Source organism: Lathyrus oleraceus, chromosome 2 (genome assembly GCF_024323335.1).
Source record: "Lathyrus oleraceus cultivar Zhongwan6 chromosome 2, CAAS_Psat_ZW6_1.0, whole genome shotgun sequence".
Lineage (NCBI taxonomy): Eukaryota > Viridiplantae > Streptophyta > Magnoliopsida > Fabales > Fabaceae > Lathyrus > Lathyrus oleraceus.
In genome coordinates this window covers 397342721-397363306 of record NC_066580.1, presented here as the reverse complement: position 1 = coordinate 397363306, position 20586 = coordinate 397342721, and the positions used below count along the sequence as shown (strand labels likewise).

At 39.3% G+C, this 20586-nt stretch overlaps 1 protein-coding gene across 1 annotated transcript; it reads right to left on the bottom strand.

Moving 5' to 3' along the window:
* Positions 1-1832: 1832 nt before the first annotated feature.
* Positions 1833-7687, bottom strand: LOC127119713 (glycine-rich domain-containing protein 1-like). The gene is given in 11 exon segments (XM_051050016.1): positions 1833-2061; positions 2064-2133; positions 2136-2918; positions 3054-3209; positions 4119-4311; positions 4627-5165; positions 5673-6128; positions 6555-6809; positions 6921-7038; positions 7163-7358; positions 7524-7687. Coding segments are annotated over 10 exon segments (2796 nt in total). The 5' UTR covers positions 7324-7358; positions 7524-7687; the 3' UTR covers positions 1833-1996.
* Positions 7688-20586: the final 12899 nt, after the last annotated feature.

Below are 20586 nucleotides of genomic sequence, written 5' to 3'. Positions count from 1 at the left end.
AATATTATCGTGATGAAATTATACTGTCTAATGAAGACGCAGGGAGATGGCTAAATAACATACCAGTAGAGCAGTGGACAAGGGCATTTGACGGAGGTTGTCGATGGGGCCACATGACAACAAACCTTGTGGAATGCATGAACGGAGTATTCAAAGGAATTCAAAATCTGCCGATAGCCGCCTTGATAAGATCGACCAATTATAAGTTGGCTTCTACGTTCGCAACCAGAGGTGAAAGATGGAGTGCGGTGTTAATGTCCGGGCAAGTATTCAGTGAGTGTTGCATGAAGGTCATGAAAGAGGAGAGCATCAAAGCTAGCACGATGTAACAGTCTTTGACTGTCATAGGCAAAATTTCAGCATCCAGGAAATAATGGATCACAACGAGGGGAGACCAAATTTAGCCTATGTTGTTAGACTAAACAGAAGTTGGTGCGATTGTGGAAAATTTCAGCCCTTCCGCATTCCTTGCTCCCATGTCATTGCAGCATGCGCTTATACTCGTCAAGACGCTTACAACCATTTATTTGATATGTACAAGATCGTCACCGTCATGAATGTATATAATCAAAGCTTCTCGGTACTACCAACGGAGGAATACTAGCCTCCATATGAAGGTGATATAGTTTGGCACAATGACGAGATGCGTAGAAAGAAAAAAGGAAGGCCAAACAACACACGTATCAGGACAGAGATGGATTCCACAGATAAAATGATAAGATTATGTAGTATCTGTCGTCAACCAGGACACAACAAGAACAACTGTCCCAATCGAGGAGCATCATCTGGGTCTTAAGCTTTTTTTAACATTGTATTTCTGTAACCTTCAATCATTATATATCATTAAGTTTTTGTTACAACGAGATTCACAATAAACATCAGTACAAAATAAGCTATCTGAAAACAAAAATATTTCTAACTGATTACAACAATCAAATTGATGTCATCTCTACCGAACATCATTTCCCTAGCATCCTTATCAGTCTTCATTCGCACCCAACCAAAGATACTGTCGAGTCTCTCAATACTTCTAATTTTTTCCCCTTCTGGTATTTTCCCATCTAACCAACAAACCAGCTCCTTCTTCAATTGATCGAACGTAGTGATGTTCCAGAACAGCATCAGCATCTGAGGTTTGTCTCTCGCATAAATCCCCTTTCCGTATCGACGACGAACACCGAACATGATTGCCAAATGATTAATTGAGATGTGGAATAATGACTCACACAACGCATCTATTTATAACACAAAAATTGCATTTTACACTGAGGCTCCAATTGAATTGGCGCCTCCTCTTAAGTCCTACACAGGGGCGTCAATCCAATTAGCTAGGGCACCTGCCCTAGCCAATCCAATTGGCGTCTCCATTCAATTTTTAAGAGGAGTCTCCAATTCAATTGGCGACTCCTCCTAAATGTGGGGTAGTTTGGGAATTTTTTTGAAACCAGAAGTATTTTAGGAATTTCCTTAAAAAAATGAGTTATTTTTATAAAAATTTCAGTAATGTTTGCCTAAATTGTAAGATAAAATTGAATAATAAAATAAAATATTATTATGTTAGGTAAATTGCGAGACTTTATATGAATTATTATTTCAAAATAATATGACATGGTAAGAGCCACAAAATAATTCAAATAGCTTGTAATATTAAAGGTGCTCTAAATAACATAATTGAAGATGAATTTTAAAAAAAGATGTTTTAGAGTTGAGGAACAATTTACATTGCTCCTACTCTCATTTACTAAACCCAATATTTTAGTTGCAAATGTCGTTATCAAAATCCATATATTTTAATCTTACGAACAATAATTATAAATTCGAACATGCAGAGATACAAAAGTGTAACTGTAAGGTTACACCCATAGTATACAAGTAATTAAATATAAGTCATAATTTTATTATATAATTCAATCAACTCTCCCATTGCTTATTAGTATTTACACAAATACGTCAATGGTAGAGATCTCATATCACAGACATAGCAATCAAACATGCTTCACGCAGCAGCAATCAAACATGCTTCATTCATGTGGTGTCCTTCCTCGTTCAAATGCTCATCAAGCCACACTTACTGCCCAAGAGATCACCACCACATCCACTACTCTTCTTCATGCTGTCAATTTCATACCCTCCCCGCTCCCCACCATATTTCCACACCCTCCTCCACAACCTCCACCACAACCACCACTCTCCAATATATTTCCACACCCTCCTCCACAGCCTCCACCACAACCACCACTCTCCACTATATTTCCACACCCTCCTCCACAACCTCCACCACAACCACCACTCTCCAATATATTTCCACACCCTCCTCCACATCCTCCACCACAGCCACCACTCTTGATCATATTTCCACATCCTCCACCACAGCCACTGCCACAGCCACCACTCTTGATCATATTTCCACATCCTCCACCACAGCCACTTCCACAGCCACCACTCTTGATCATATTTCCACATCCTCCACCACAGCCACTTCCACAGCCACCACTCTTGATCATATTTCCACATCCTCCACCACAGCCACTTCCACAGCCACCACTCTTGATCATATTTCCACATCCTCCACCACAGCCACTTCCACAGCCACCACTCTTGATCATATTTCCACATCCTCCACCACAGCCACTTCCACAGCCACCACTATTCACTGCATTCCCACAGCCACTGCCACAGCCACTACCACACCCTCCACTTGAGACTACAAACTTTTTTGTCATCCCTGCATCTCCCCTGCACACTCCACTGCTTAACTGCACTCCATTCAAGGCATTTCTTTTAATTTCCTCATCTGTGTCATTCACATTTAAATCTTTACTTTTGGAAATGATGGCTTCATAACCATCCTCTTTCACAGTATCAGAAGCAATAAAAGTCAATATGACTCCGGGCAACACCATCCACTTTTCCTTTGCCTGTTAAATTTTAGAAAGAAAAACAGAAGTACGGGAGAGAAAATACATAAGTTAATATTACGATAAATGCATGCCTTAAAAAGAAAATGTTTAATATAGCAATTGTAAATTGTAACTAGCAAGAGAGTAAGGTACCCAAACAAGTTTAGATTTCAAGTCCAGCAATGCTACAGCTTTTCCATAAGGATCTTCTATGGAGAATTCAACTGCGGTTAAAAAGTCCATTTCATTTCCTTGTTTCACATGATATCTCAGTTCATATTCTCCCTTCCTCCCGGGATAAAATTTCATCTGTGTAAAAAATCAAATGAATTTAATTAATGTTCGATAATCATACCAGCCCAATTCTTCTCATGTTCAGTTTTATTTTTAACTTGGTATCTCATGTTTATCTTTACAAATTTTATGTCCAAGGCAGATAATGAGTTCCATGCTCCGATCACATAGACACACTACATGAATTTCTCACTCTTAGTACCTTTTGCAAATAGAATAACAATTTTGAAACTTTAAGAGAATTGCCTAAGAAGCAATGGAAATACATGCAAAGCAAGACAGTAAGAAAACTAATGTATACTAGTGTATATCAAATCATAACCAATCTCAATGATCTAAAATATGCACTATGTAGCTTTCATCTGGGCAAATTATCATAATGAAATAAAAGAAAAACTGGTATATGAAAATTTGATGCATCTGATTAAAAATTAAGACCAAAGACATCAAATTTTCAAATACTATTTTTGCTTATATTTCATTAGGAGCACACTGTTGCAGACAAAAATAAACCAAGCCTGCATTTGAGTTTAATTGTCTCTCCACATTGTATCAAAGAGGTTCTAATTATCATGCCAATCATGGTTATCAAATCGTGAATCTGATGACCTATTTTTTGAATAGTAATTAAATCTTATAACGAATCATAAGATGCATTACCAATAAAAACATGACACCTTTAAGTAAAAAGAAGTAACATGGGAAAATTCTAAGCTATATATAATATATGAACCTCGAAATAATTTCAAATTCAAGTCATGAACCAAAAAACAAAAAAGTGAACGGCTATTCAATGTTGATGAGAAAAAGTGGTTGGCTACACTAGTCATTTGATTTGTGAATACATTGAATGAACAAGAATCAAAATCCAACAAATATCATGGCATGACAAGATGATTTTAGAACAGGATAATAAATGCTTACTGTCTTGGTGCCTTTAAGCTCAAAGATATGGCCATCATTCTTGCTTTTGGATGGAAGGTGTAACAACCAATGGTTGCCCATAAAACTCCACCCATTTTCCATACACTCAGCAAGAGTGCGGGTTTCACCTGACTCCAAGAGGCCAACAACCTCCTTTCCAAGGTTTTCTATGTTCTTTACAGTTTTAATATCCCTGGAATGTAATCAAATATATGAAAATCAATCACGAGATTCTCCATATAGAAAGATAGCGCCATAGTGACAGTCAAAATTGGCTTTCTTTATTCAAAAAGTTGGCTTTCAGTATACACATTTACAAGCACTTCAATGGATCAACACAATTGAATATCTTGGAATTGGATTAAAGCTAGCACTGGGTGGTTTAGAGATTATTCAAATGCAATGACACAAAACATATCACATGTGAAGCATTAACTTACATGCACAAGTCTTTGAATGACAAGAAAAAGACCTCATAACTCATACACAACATAAGAAAATGATCTACCTCATTTGCAGGCTGATGATTCTGGTGCCATTTTCATCTGTGACATGAGTCCAGCTCTTGGCATGTTGATGCTTAACTGGAAGGTTAAAGAAACATGTATTTTTGGACACTGGACGAGATTGAGTCAATTGGAGCGTATATGGGGCAGGAACTGGAACAGTAAATGAGATGGCTACTCGTAACAGGATTGGCTTTGTGCTAATAGTACCAGAGCTTGGCACCAACTCCAACCATTTCTCAATGGAGAGCTTTGAAACTGGATTAAGATAGTCTTGCATAGAGAATGCAGCAGAACCCAGTGTCTTTGGTGATCTTCTTAATGATAACTTTGAAGAAGAATGGGACATGAGTTCAAAAAGAAGCTCTCCAGTAGGTTCACATTGGAAAGATGCAACATTTTTCTCTCTAGATTCTGACAAAATACTGAGTCTCCTTTTAGCATCAAAGAAAGCATCAGGCTGTGATTTAGAAAATAAAACAAAGAAACTTCCTTCCAGTCCATCTGGTAAGTTCTTAACATCAACAAACTCCAAGAAAACCTAGAAAAGGATTCCAAAGGAAATTACTTATAGTTATACTCTTGTACATAAACAGAAGCTGTTTTAATTATAGTTATTCAGTATATAGAAGGATCAATTTTTGTAGCATCACATAGGCAAGTCCACTAAACTAATAGTCCCCTCTATGCAGGACAACAAATGTTTAACATGTCTAGCTTGTTGTAAGTGAAATCCTAACCTTGGTTAGATCCTTAGAAGAAGAAAACCTTCCAACAATCCATTACTCAAACAGCTTATGTATCCGTGTTACAATGAAAGGTTTTGCAAGTTACTGAACTATTCTAGGAATCTGTAAGGATACATTGCTCTACCATAGATCCATTTAAATAACTTAGTTATACAAACTTCTTCTGATATGTGTCATACACTAATATTTGTATATTCATGTACATTATCAATAAATGATGCATAACATTTTATACATGGATGCGCATTATTAAGGACTAGAGACTAAAACATGTAAATATGGCAAAGAAATACTAGTACCTCTACAACATTCCGGTCTTGTATGAAATTTTCAAGTGGCTTCTCGTTGGAAGAAACAGCCTTTTTACAGATCTTGGTAGATGAAAAAGGGCTAGTTGTGATAGGAGATGGTGCATTACCCTTATACATTGCTCCAGCCTTCCAATATCTTGTACCAAACGTGTCTTCCCACTGTTTGGTGGTTCCAGAAAATCCAACATCCAGTTTCTTTCCTTTAGTTCTGTCTGAGTCAGTATCATCATGTTCCAATACTTTTCCAAGTGCCTCAATGAGGTCTTTACTATAATAAACTGGATTTAACTGATGAGAGTGCCACATTAGGTCGATATCGTATGTTGGAACACAAAAGCGGTTTATACCCTTCTCCTTGTTTCTCTTGATAAGATACAGAAAGCCTTTATATCTGGCCTCAGCTTCCTTGATAAATAGGTCACTTTTTATGTAGGGTCTTGATACCTATCAGAAGGATGAGCAAAATAAAATCCATTTAGAATACACAGCATTATGTACTATCCTAGCTGTGAACCCAAAAAAAAATCCACTAGTAAAATCCAACAGACTAACAACTGAACAGTGCATCCATACATCAAAATGTATTAAATTAAAGTTTTCTGAAGATGCTGTCATACAAAATAAAATTAAGGATGTTCTCAATACTTCAAACTGTTTCCAAAACAAGGCAACCAAAGATATATCTAATTCGGTGTTGTGAATTGTGGATCACGAAAAAAATATCAATTCGAGAAAATTCCACTATACTACAATGCTATAACACCGCTATAGCCGCAATGTGATTTGTGAGAACATTTTGCATGCGATGACATTATAGCGCTGCTATAGTTTCTATATGACAACACTGATCTAATCACAAATTGATAGTACCTGGTAAAAGAATGGGATCTGCCTCTTAACAGCTGAAATCAGATCATATTTAGTGTACTTTGGAAGACTATCGATCCTTTTAGAGATATCCTCCGGAATAAGACTAATCAAATCAGAATTGTAGGGCTCATCAGGATACAACTTGTTCCAGATTTCTTCAGTTTGACTGCCAGAAATTCCTTGAACAGTAGAGACAACATCAAAGCTATCAAGTACATGTCCATAAAGCTCTTCACAGTCATGTCTGTACCTTACCTGTGCAAAAAACGGAAACAAATAAAACTACTATCAACTCAACCCGTCATCAAACAAACAGAAATGAATAAATAAGAAACAATGACTATTATTCTCTGGACTAAATCGTACCGGGTTGAGCCTGTGACAGTGCCAGATCCATTCACAGTCGAGAGGAACTACCAAAGGACCTTCAAAAATCCGAGATTCGGAATGCTTGGCAAGCAAGGGAAGCCAACAAGCATTGTACCTAATCATATACAGTTTCCATAGTTGTAAAATCAGCATGAATAACAAAGTGGTTGAATTCCTTCTATATATTGTTATAGATCCAATCAATGCGTAAACACATAAACATACTGGAGGAATATTACCTATAGATAGCTCTATCAAGCGCAGGACCATCATAGAGATGACGATTTCTATCAACAGCAGCAAGAAATTCAAGCTGCTTTTTAGCAACATCAACAAGGTCAACACTTATAGCAATCTTTTGCGCTTCATTCCATTCAGCCACATGCTGTGATGATTCCATCTCTCACACACACACAGTTTAACCTGATAAACAATCTACAATATTCAAAAACCATTATTTACACATATTAGTCTCAAATTCATCAAATTTCCGATTCGAAAATTCATCAGTTACAAAAAATAAGCGATTGTGAATTTGCGAATAAGCGATTGTATTTGCATGAGTACGAAACGAAGAAGAAAAATTGAAACTGAACGAACCTTCAAGGAGAAGCTGTATTTCAAAGAGCTTATGTTTTATTTTTCAGTGATATTGCATTGCAAAATGCCATCGCTACGTTATTAAATAGTACTAAACCAAGTCCACACGGTTACGTCACAGTTTTTACCAATCCCTTGTTTTCTCTTTTAGTTTTCCAATCTTTTCCTTAAATTCTGTGTGGTTATTTTTTTAAAAATAAATTATTTGATTGAGTAAACTATTAAATTTATTGAAAAATGGCTAAAATTGCTATTATCGATGTATAAAAAATAAAAATAAAAACTTGTACTGCAATATAGACCAGTACTAATATGCTCTTCAGAGCAGTACAACTAACTGCTCTTACTCTTATCCAAAACAAGCATGTCAGCTTTTCTGTTTTATGTGAGTTAGATAAAGAAATTTTTTCAATAATTTAAGAAAATATAGATTAACTTGTAAAATAAGATAAATATCAATAATAATTTTTTTACAATTGAAAGAAAAAAATAAAAAATTATTTAAAAAGTAAAGTGTCGTTAGCATCGATTAGCAGAAGAATAATGATTTCTAAGAAGGTTTTGTGAAAGATCGATGTGATGTATTATTATCAATCTCATGTTAAACTAGATAATGAACACAAATCCCTTTTATAAGAATTTGTTTGGATAATTCAAAACTAATGAATTGGAGCGAAGCGGAACGGAATAGAATGGAATAGAGTGGAATATAAACTTTATTCTACTGTTTGGATATTTTATGACGGAGCAGAATTAATATTTTATTCCACTATTTCGAAATTGGACGGAGCAGGACATATTATAACATTTTGTATTTCATGTTTACCCTTTACTTCAAAAGTATTAATAGAGTTAATGAAATTGAAAATTTGGAGGACAAAATTGTAATTGTGTTACTAATTTATTTATTTCCATTTAATACACCTTAATCTGGGTGGAATGAAAAATAGACTAATATAATGGTATTTGATGGAATCATTCCATTACATTCCATTTCATTTCACTCCATTCATTTTTACAAAGTCATACAACGAAACATGATACCATTTCACTTCATTCCATCCATTTTCATCCATCCAAACAGACCCTAAGAATATGAAATATTTAAACTTTCCACTTTCTAGTAAGAAACTCTTTAATGTTCTGAAGAATTGTGTCATAGTGATGTTAAACATTAACACACTTTGAGATAAGTTTGATAGCAGAGTTAGAGTCAGCATAACACATCAGGTCTTTAATGTCAAGTTCTCAGGTCATACGCAAACCATGATATACTGTCATCAACTCAGTGTGAAAGATGTTGGAATAACCAATATTATTCGCAAAATAGTGAACCCAAGTACCATCAGCATTTTGAATTAATCCACCAAAACCCGAGATGTCGGAATTATCGAGGCTACTTCCATTAACCACTAGTAGAAAAAGCACATTTAACCTGGAACATAAAATGCATTTAACCTCGGCTACAGGTAACGAAGGGCGTGATGAAAAGTGAAAATTTTACCTCTCGATTTTTAAAAAATCGACGAGTATGCGAGAAGGTCATGAGTTCGATACCCAGGGAGACCTTTTTGGAATTCTAAAATGGCGAAAAATACATATCCCTTCGGTTTTATAATTTCGCCGACAGATATACTATATTTTCACATCGGCTATCTCATAACATCGATGAGTAAAACAATTTTTGAGTTTATTAAATCTAATGTGGATCGCTCATTTCACTAAACTCTATATTGAACATGTAACTTCTAAAAATTGGTTAGAAAAATAATTATAAGAATAATTGTGTTATATTTGAAAAACAACTTACATTAATTATGATTTTGAAGCATTCTGCAACTCATCATTCTTCTCACGTTGTTTTTGAAGGAGAATGGCGATCCAAAACGCAACGGAAATTAAAATTTTCCCCTTTAGTGATCCTTACGAATGAGCATGATCAATGATAGAAATCATTACCTCTCGTGGTGATTGAAACTTTTGATGCAGATCTAAGGAGTGATCACAAACATTGAATGATGACAACGCATCTACTCAATCCACATGAACGGATTCCTTCAGCCTCAGTGCTAGCTGCTACGAATGAAGGCTTTGAGAGAGAGAGAGAGAGAGAGAGAGAGACGAAATTTCATCTAATGAAACGCTTTTGTACAAGGGTTCTATTTATAGAACCACTTGTGTGGACTGCAAGCTAAAAAGACCATTTAAGTGTATGTGACCCATATCTTATGGTATACCAAAAAATTACTTAAGCGTGTGGTACCTTACCACATCTCGTATTTTACTTAAGTGCGTCGTACCTTACGATGTTCCACAATTAACTTAAATTCACTGTACCTTATGATGTTCCTTATTTACTCTATCTCTCATTAATCCGTCATTTTATGTGTGACCCTGTAGGTTTTCGCGACATTGACAATTATATTAAATCACGTATTTAACATAATAAACAGTGAACGGTATCTAGCAACACATCACTGCTATCCAAGGAACGAAAATGTCATGTGATCTGACAAATCCTTTTTTGTGATAATACTTGTTTGTAGAATTACCCTTTTCCCTTATGTCTATATTGAACACAATGCATAGACTGTGTCATTCTTGTCCAGTTCAATATTGGACCCTTAGACATTTATCCTGTTGCGCGGAATGAGCAAATTTCATCTAAGTCACTTATGTCCCTCAGCATGCTTCGTGGAGTATCCATCAACTGTCTTTATGGTCATCCAGTTACGGACAATGTTTGATCAGAAATAAAACATTCAACTTTACATCTAGGGTCCATAGTGGTTTCAGGTCGAAGGGTGATATACACCATTATCACCATTAGAATAACTTATGACATTTTGCATAACATTTTATATAGTATCCTCATAGCGGGTCAATCCAGTATAAATATTACTCCTAATATTCATACATATGTTTAAGACTTGATAACTCATTATCCATGATCCATGAGATGTGATCATCAGTCTATATACATAATAGTCTTAATGCTTTAATGTTATTCCACTTCACAACAAAGCTCGACGGATACTTTAAGAATAGTGTCCTTATGTTTAATGGGATCTCATGATTAAGTCACACTTGATACATTAAATGGATTAGCTACTCTATGGACTTTATTAAACAAACATAATAAAGAAAAAAGTCTTTTTATTATTAATAAATAATTTGATACAAATATCAAAAGTATTGGCCTCTAGGGTTTACATCAACAGTTTTATGGTTAAAATTTCTTCAATGTTTTAAGTTCTTTATTCAACACTTTCTTTTCTACTAATTCATTCTTGAAAGCATAAAATTTGATGCTTTGAAAAATGAACAAATATGGAAGAAAGTTGAACAAAAACTAGAAGTATTGGAGAGGTTTTAACAATAAAACAACGTGAGATGAATGATGAGTTGCAGGATGCTATAAAATCATTAATCACTGTAAGATAAGTTTCAGATACAACATAATTTTGCATATGATTATTACCAAAATTAATTTACTAGGTTATATGTTCAAAGAGGGGTTAGTGAAACAAACAATCGGCATTAGATATAATAAACTCTACTAGATAGAACAAGATGAGAGTTGCACAAAGAATCATAAAAAATATAATCTCAATATCAATATCAACAACAAAAACAACAAGAAAACAACAATAACAAGAACATCAAACACAACATTAAGAACAACAACGTCAATAAAAAAAACAATATCAATAACAAAAACGTCAATAAACAACCTCTAAGATTTAGGGTCTCAACAACATCGACAAAAATAACATCAATAACAACAACAAAAACTCTAGGATTTCGGATCTCAACAACAACAACAACAACAACAACAATAATAACAACAACAACAACAATATGACAAAAATATTAGTAGTGATGTTTGATGTACCATATCTCTGAAGAAGAAGTAAAAGAAAATGATTTAGATCTCTGAAAAAGAAAAGAGAGTCCTAAACACATAACATCTTTGTATTGAAGACGATATGTGTTTATAGCTCTCGTTTTTTAGCGCTATTTGTTAGTGTAACACCCCAAAATTTGCCCTCCTCATTCATGCATTCATTTAGCATTTCATATTGCATTTCATCATGTCAATCAGAATTAGATCCAAGAAACTTTTAAAAAAAAAACGAAAATAATAATAATAATAATTTTTTACAAAAATAAATAAATAAATAAAAATAATATTAAAAAAATAAATAAAATATAATAGAAAAAACTTGGACTTGGACCTCTCTCATTTGAGCCCACAAAGCCATGAAAATCAGGTTATAAAAGAGGGAGATCAGACAGAAAAAGGAAGAGAAGCAAAATACTCTGAGGTTTCCTTGGAACAAAACCCTGTACAAAACCTGAAGAGAAACTTGACAGAGAACTCAGAGCAACCCCCAGGCAGCTCTGAAAAAATTCAATTTGACTCACACACTTTCATCTCACGCAAACCCTAACATTGCCTTGCAAACCCAGCCGTGCCATTTGATTTCAACCGGTCTCTCCCATCAGGTTTGCCTCATTCCCATAATTTTATGCTCTTAATTTGGATCATCTGAATGTATGAGGTATGATGGATGAATTTCATTATGTTTTTGCCCACGGGTTTAATTATGCATGAATGGGTGAAACCTATGCCTTGAATGTTTAATCACATGATTTCTGAAATGTATGCCACAGGGTTTGAGGTTTCTGAAACCATACTGTTGTCCATGAAAAAAATGCTTATCGTGTTTCACTAACCCTTTTGTTGAGTTTTTGTGAGGGCTCACAGACTCTTGCAGAGATGGTTTGCGTGGTTTTCCCACTTTATTTGTGGGATACCCCCTGGAGGTTCCTTCCGATTACCTGTACTAACTCACCTTTCTTTGATGACATTAGCTTGGGAGATCCCTGGGTTTCTTACTCCTTTAATTGCTGTTACTTCGGATCTTTATCCGTGTGGTACTTTTACCTCTTTTCCGCATTTTATCGCTTTCTTAGCTGGAAGACCTCGATAGGAGGCATTTGTTTTCTTTTGTTTATTTACTTCTGAGCCCCTTGTTGGCACATTTACTTTATACATGTTTGTTTTGTATGTGTTCGTATCCATGCAGGTAGCGCGGTTCCTTCGTCAAGGACTGCCTTTTTGCCCTTGAGCATCCCAAACCCTAAAACCCAAAGCAACACGTTAACTCCTTCTACTACAGGCGAGTAAGTCTCCAAAGGTCGAGCATCCGGTAGATTGCGTAGTGACGTCGTTCGTCCAAAACCCACTCCATAACCCTGTAGTTAGCCGAACTACGACTTGTTCTGATTCTCATTCTAGATGAGATACGTAGGCATAAGACGCGATGTCTTAGCGAGCACACATCCCCCCAACCCATAGGTCAGCCGAACTACGAAGACTCTGATTCTCATATTCAGATGAGATACGTATGCAGCGGATGCGACATCCGCGCGAGTCATTTTCATTTAACCATTTTTTTGGTAAACAACACAAGATAAACTCACACCCTTTAGACAAGAACTAGAAAAGTGGATCCCGTAGAGTACTACGGATGCGTAGGGGTGCTAATACCTTCCCTTCGCATAACCGACTCCCGAACCCAAGATTTGATTGCGAGACCCCGTCTTGTCCTTTCCTTTTTCAGGTTTACTTCGAGCGTTTCCTTTCCCTCCTTTGGGATGAATAACGCACGGTGGCGACTCTTCTGTCATTTTCTTTCGCCGGTTGTTTTTTCGCGCACTGTATTTTTCAGGTTGCGACAGCTGGCGACTCTGCTGGGGATTGAAAGAAGTTGACCTCTTGCTGGTCCATCTTCCCTAAGCGAGTCCCTCCTAGCTTGTGTGATTTCTTGTTTATTGGGTGTTCATGCTTTTGTACCTTTATTTGCTTACCTGCTTGCATGCATCTGTTGTATCTGTTGGATCTGTTTGTTTGTTTGTTGGGATGGGGTGTTCTATGAGAGATAAGCCCATTACCCAGGCTTGAGTGTACACACAGGTTTTAGAGTGGATAATCATGAGGCTTGCGTGGCGTGTTGCTACGTTAAGTCGTTCGTGAAGAACCACACCCAGACGAGGTTTCTTTTGGATATATTATGTCTTACGGGTGTTCCGTAACGGCAGGATGTTCCTCTAGAAATCGTCGACTCTGGTGACCATTTCCCGAGAACTCAGTCGAGGCCTCTCCTCCGAGACGTGATTATGTTAGCTCTGGTGGGCGCATTCTCGCTGCTCAATCCGAGGATCCCGAGACTGGGAACTTGCTATTAGGATGTCCTGTTGAGGGGAGTCAATGGAGGTCTTTTGTCCCGTAATAATACCAAACCTTCAGTGGTAAACGTATTATTCGCGACTGAAGGGCTGAAGCTGACGAACTTCTGTTCTTAGAACCTACCAGTGAGGGGCGGGCTAAATTCAGGAAACCTTAACCTCCAACCAACCCGGTTTTCTGGAGCAGAGTTTTGGTCTTGTATTATATTCCTCAGTGAATTTCTCTCCAGGCAGTGCAACCTGACAGATGTTCAAGCGGATCCATCAATTCTGATTGACATGCCTTTGCATTGCATAACATCATCTGCATATTTGCATCCAACATCTCATGCTTATTCATTTGCAGGGTATTCCCTTTCAAAACGGGGGTGCCTTAAAACTGAACAAGCAGTGCATCGCATACCATGCATATTAACCCTTGTCTGTTTTGCAGGTGTCACCGCAGTGTCTAATATTTGTTCCCTGTATCAGGGAGTTATTGGTCCCAAGCGAGTCCACAGGTACTCGACAAAGGAAAATCGTCCACAGCTAGCGATGGACCAAGTACAGAAAGAGCTGGCTGATATGCGTGAAAGGATGGATCAGTTCATGACATTGATGACTAGTATGGCAGAAGGCCAGGAAAAGCTGAGGGAATTGGTTGAGCAACCGAGACCCGATCCGGAGGTGGAGATACCAAATTCTGAGGGAAACCCTGGTAACCCTGGGAACGCTGATAACCCTGTGAACACTGGTAACGCGGGTAACGCAAATGCTGATGGAAACCCGGGTAATGTTGGCAACACAGGGAATGTTGGAAATGGTATTGGCGGAAGGTACAATGTGAATCAAGGAATTCGGATTAACGGGCGCCCCGTTACTGAAGATTATCAGTATGATCAATTTTCTTTGCACGACGAGGCCCTCGAGACCACTCGCCGTATGGATGAGCTTGCTGAGAAGCTCAAATCTTTGGAGTCTCAAAATTCCTTAGGCTTTGATGTCACAAATCTTGGTCTGGTTCAGGGTGTAAGGATTCCTCACAAGTTCAAACCCCCTACTTTTGAGAAATACAACGGGGCTTCTTGCCCACGCACTCATCTCCAATCTTATCTGGGAAGGTTGGGAGCCCACACGGAAGATGAAAAGCTGTGGATGTACTATTTTAAAGACAGTCTAACTGGAGCTTCTCGTGAATGGTATTCTCATTTGTCTCGTACTACCATCAAGAGCTGGAAAGACTTGGCAGAGGCTTTTGTCAAGCAATATCAATACAACTTGGACATGGCTCCAAATCGGACCTTGTTGCAAGGTATGTCTCAGACTGCCAAGGAAACCTTTAGAGAGTATGCTCAGCGTTGGAGACAGATTGTTGCGTCCGTCCAACCCCCTATGTCTGAAAGGGAGATGGCGGACATGTTCATGAACACTCTTCAAGGCAATTATATTGAGAGATTGGTTGCTTGCCCGTCAATCAGCTTTGCAGAGATAGTAATTGCTGGAGAAAGAATCGAGAGTCTGTTGAAGATGGGCCGAATTCAAGACAATAATGCTTCCAACTCATCAGGTCCCAAGAGACCGTTTGCTGGTAACGGTCAGCGAAGAAAAGAAGGCGAGGCAAGCGTTATGTATGCCGGCAGAGGCAGGGGTAGAGGACGCCCTAATTATTATCAAGATCAAGTGGCCGCAGTCACTATTCCAACACCTGTTCCTCAACCGCAATATCATCTGCAACAACAACCCAGGTACAACAATCAACAACAAGGAGGTAATCCGGGTCAACAGAGACACTATCAACAACGTCCAAGGCAGACGGACCGGGTCATCGAGCCAATCCCAATGCCTTATTCAGTATTACTTCCCAAGTTGATTGACATGAATCTGGTTACATTGAGAACTCTGGCCCCACCAATCGATCCCAATAATTTGCCTAGAGGTTATGATGTCAACGCCAGATGTGCTTTTCACTCCAACGCACCTGGCCATACTACAGATAATTGCAAGGCTCTCTAGTTAAAGGTACAAGATTTGAGAGATGCCCAGGCTATCAATTTTGCTCCGGTGCCTAATGTTATCCAGAACCCGATGTCGGCTCACGGCGGGCAGAGGATTAATGTTCTTGATAGTGGGGGAAACTTTGAATTTGGTTTCTGATGTGACTAAGGTGAAGACTTCGCTATCGGTGGTTAAAGACCGACTTTTGAAAGGACAGATTTTCCCGGGCTGTGGGGAAGAATGCAGAAATTGTCAAGCTGCCGAAAACGGATGTGACAGTTTGAGAAGGGGTATTCAGCAACTGATAGATGAAGGTTATCTTCAGTTCGATCAGGCCCGTCCAGTGAAGAATGATGTATCGACGGTGACGTTTTATTTCACTCCTAAAGAAATATATGTTCCCGAGAGACTCGCTCCGACAACAATATATTTCCCAGAAAGTACAGAACCAGCAGCGGTGAACATCGAAAGTTCAGCACCAGTTGCAATTTACTCTGACAGCCCTCAACCGACTTTGGTTGGTCCGATTACCATCACCATACCAGGACCCGTTCCGTATGAGAAAGACAGTGCTATCCCGTGGCACTATGGGGCTGATATCTACTGCCAGGGGCAGAAAGTTAACGAAGAAGACATTGACATTGGTAGCTCCGCTGTAGACAATGTTGGAGGGGTTGGTGGCTTCACTCGCAGTGGACGGCTATTTGCACCATCAACATTACGCGCGAATACTGAAGCCGAGGCAGCTGCCAAGGCTAAAGGGAAAAAGATGGCCGTCGAAGAGGTTACTACTGAGGAAGATCCTCCTAAGACCGCATTCGAGAAGGAAGTGGATGAGTTTATGAGGATTATCAAGAAAAGTGACTACAAGGTAGTCGACCAGCTAAATCAGACACCCTCAAAGATCTCCATTCTCTCACTATTGTTGTGCTCTGAGGCGCACAGAGCAGCCTTGTTGAAAGTACTTAATATGGCATATGTTCCACCGGAGATAATTGTTAACCAGCTGGAGTCGGTAGTTTCCAATGTAAACGCTAGCCGGGGGCTAGGTTTCACCGATAATGACCTGACATCTGAGGGCAGGAATCACAACAAAGCCTTGCATATCACAATGGAGTGCAAAGGGGTGGTGCTTTCCCATGTTTTGGTTGATACAGGCTCTTCTCTTAATGTTCTTCCAAAGAAAGCCTTAACGAAGTTGGATTGCGATGACACCATCCTGAGGCCAAGTAACTTAGTTGTGAGGGCTTTTGATGGCTCTAAGAGAGCTGTCTTTGGCGAAGTTGAGTTGCCAGTTAAGATTGGACCGCAGGTGTTCAAGAGCACCTTTTATGTGATGGATATCCAGCCTACCTACAGTTGTCTGCTAGGTCGGCCTTGTATTCATGTTGCCGGTGCTGTTACTTCTACCCTCCACCAGAAGCTCAAATATGAACTAGAAGGTCAGGCCGTCACTGTCTGTGGTGAAGAGGATATTTTTGTTAGCCACCTGTCTACATTTAAGTATGTAGAGATGGACGGCGAGATGCACGAGATGCTGTGTCAGGGCTTCGAAGCCATAAACATCAATGAGGTCGCGCCCGAAGCTGTCTTTTCACCTGAGTTTGAGAAGGTCGGGACTTCTATCTCTTCATACAAGCAAGCTGTCGAAGTGGTTAAAGCTGGTAATGCCCAAGGTTGGGGCAAATTTGTGGAGCCAGTCATCAAAGAAGAGAAGTTTGGATTGGGGTATGCTCCGGGATCTCAGAAGAATGAAACTGGTACTCTCTCTAGCGGGGGTTTGGTTTCTCCCCACATTGTCAATGCTGCAGATGAAGACAAGGCTGACAGCGACTGTGACTTAGATAGCTGGATTCGCCCGTGTGTCCCGGGAGAAAAGCTCGACAATTGGTCGTCTGAAAAAACCGTCCGGGTTACTCTACTGAAAGAGTGATTTTTATTGTTTTCCTTTATTACATGCATAATAAAGTCTTACACTTTGCCCAAGGTGTAACGGCTCATTTGTAGGGCCATCCATTTAGTTACATTTCACAATTATTTTTATCATCAATAAAGGACGGCTTTTGCAAACAATTTTGTGTTCTCTTTCTTTCAGTTTTTTACTTTTACAAAAGAAAAAAAAATGGCAATGTTTCTTTTTTCGTTTTTTCTTTCTTTCCAAAAAAAAAATCTCTCATTCTAAGGTAAAGCATGATCCTCCATCATGCAGAGCGGACCACCCGGATCTCACTACTAACGACACTGCTATGGCCAAGTATGACTTCGACAATCCTATCTATTAAGCCGAAGAAGGGGTTGAGGAAGATTGTGAATTGCCTGAAGGGTTAGCCAGATTGTTGAAACAGGAGGACCGAGCTATTACACCTTATCAGGAGGTGATCGAGACCGTCAACATCGGTACCGCAGACGACAAGAAAGAGATCAAGATCGGGGCAAGTCTACAGGCCGAGAGGAAAGACCGTTGATCATGTACTTGACTGTGTTAAAAAGGTCAATAGGTTGTGTGCTCGGTCAGCATGACGAGTCAGGTCGAAAAGAGCATGCAATATACTACCTTAGCAAAAGTTTACCGACTGTGAACAAAGATACTCATTGCTCGAGAAAACTTGCCGCGCTTTGGCATGGGCTGCTCGCCGACTAAGACAGTATATGTTGACTCACACGACTCTATTGATATCAAAAATGGATCCAGTCAAGTATATTTTTGAAAAGCCAGCACTTACCGGAAAGGTTACTAGGTGACAAATGATACTGATAGAGTATGACATCCAATACATTTCACAAAAAGCCATCAAGGGAAGTGTCTTGTCAGACTATCTTGCAGAGCAACCGATTGATGATTACCAACCTATGAGGTTTGACTTTCCTGATGAGGACATCATGTTTCTCAAATCGAAAGATTGAGAGGAACCACTCCCGGAGGAGGGGCCTGACCCTGAATCCAAATGGGTTATGATGTTTGATGGGGCGATCCACGTCAATGGTCGCGGAGTTGGTGTAGTGTTGATCACGCCAGAGGGGGTTCATATGCCATTTTGTGCCAGAATAACTTTTCCCTGCACCAACAATGAAGCCGGACGAAGCAGAATGGGTCCGTTCTCGATACAATCAGCTGAGCCTAGTTGAGGAAAAGAGACTAGCAGCTATATGCCGTGGCCAACTATATCGGAGACGGATGAAGAAAGCATTTGGTCAGAAAGTGCGCCCTCGAGGGTATCAAGTCGGTGAATTGGTACTCAAACAATTTCTTCCTCCCAACACAGATCACAGGGGCAAATGGACACCGAACTATGAGGGTCCGTACGTGGTTAAAAGGATTTTCTGTGGTGGAGCTTTGATGCTAACAACCATGGATGGCGAAGGATTCCCGTCCCCTATTAACTCAGACGCAGTTAAAAAAAAATACTTCGCATAAAATAGACCCGCTGGACGATAAAAAGAATAGTCCAGGCAAAAAAAGGGCATCCCGACGAACCAAAAAAAAAGAATAAAGAGGTTCGGGCAAAAATTAGGGATATAAAAAAAGAGTACACCCGGTGAGTCGAAAACCCAAAAGGGCGGCTCAGGCAAAAATGGGTATCCCGGTGGATTGAAAACCCGAAAAGGGGGCGATCCAGGCAAAAGTTAAGGAATAAGCGAATGACTGTGATCTGAGTTCATCAGTGTTATATCACCGTTTCCTTCAATTCGGCAATCTTCGAAGGTTAAAGATCGACTAATCATCCACTTCAGAAAGCAAGATGAGCAGAGCGTCTTGAGGACATACGAGCCATAGCAGAGTCGAAACTCGGTGGGACCCCGTATCCCCATTGCCATTAGGATAGTTCTCTTTTTATAGCGATCACCTCTTTTCAGGGATCAACTTCCTGATACCCTCGCCTATTCCTGGCACAAATTTTCTCCCCAGTAAGAGTCGAATAATTCAGTTAAAGAGCCTCTTTATTTTTCATTTATCAGTTTGTTTGCAAAAATGTCCGAAGTTTTGATAAAACATATTGCATATGAACATAATGGTGGCTTTTGCAGATGATTTGCACAGGAAAACATTTAAAATTGCTTTGAATGTGCTTAATCTCGGACGGTGAATTCAAACCGAGTAATTCCCCCGAGGCATACGTGTATTTTTGGTTACAGGTCACAGGAACCGGATGCCATGTCATGAATCCTCATCCCCAAGCGGTTGACAAAGTCTCTCCTCAGCAGAGCATGTTCCCCAGCAGAGTTGACAGTATCCAGACTATATATCCCCAGCGGAGTTGACAGTGTCAGACTGTATCTTCCTAGCAACAGCGGAGTGGTTGCATAACCAACAGATGAGAGGGTGGTGTTCCCAGTGTTCATCTCATTCCCCAGCAGATTATTTTTAACAGATTTGTTAATCCCCAACTTGAGGGCGATTAGCAAGTTCATATCCCCAGCAAAGGTCGTTTCCTACGACATTTCCCCAGGAAGTATTTTCCCCACAGACTCTCCTCACAGAGCCTCGCCGAACAAAGTTTCCATAGTTGATACTCCCCCCGCAAGGTCAACTTTTCAAGCAGCCAATTTATTTTTGGTGGCTCATTGGTCCCGGCAGACGGATCATTCCCCACAGAGCATTCAAGGATTGATACAGCGATCTGTTCCCTACCGGAGTTTGCTTCCCCAAGCAGATTTCTTTTTACACCATGCATAACATTTGCATTTGCATGCATATCATATCAAGCATACACATAAGCTGATAAACAGGTTCTTCCAAGCAGACTGAAGAATTACTTTACAACCAAGGTCATGAGATCCAGGCAGAGGATCAAGCGTGAGTGATTCAGCCTGAGGGTCGTTTTGAAGATTCAGC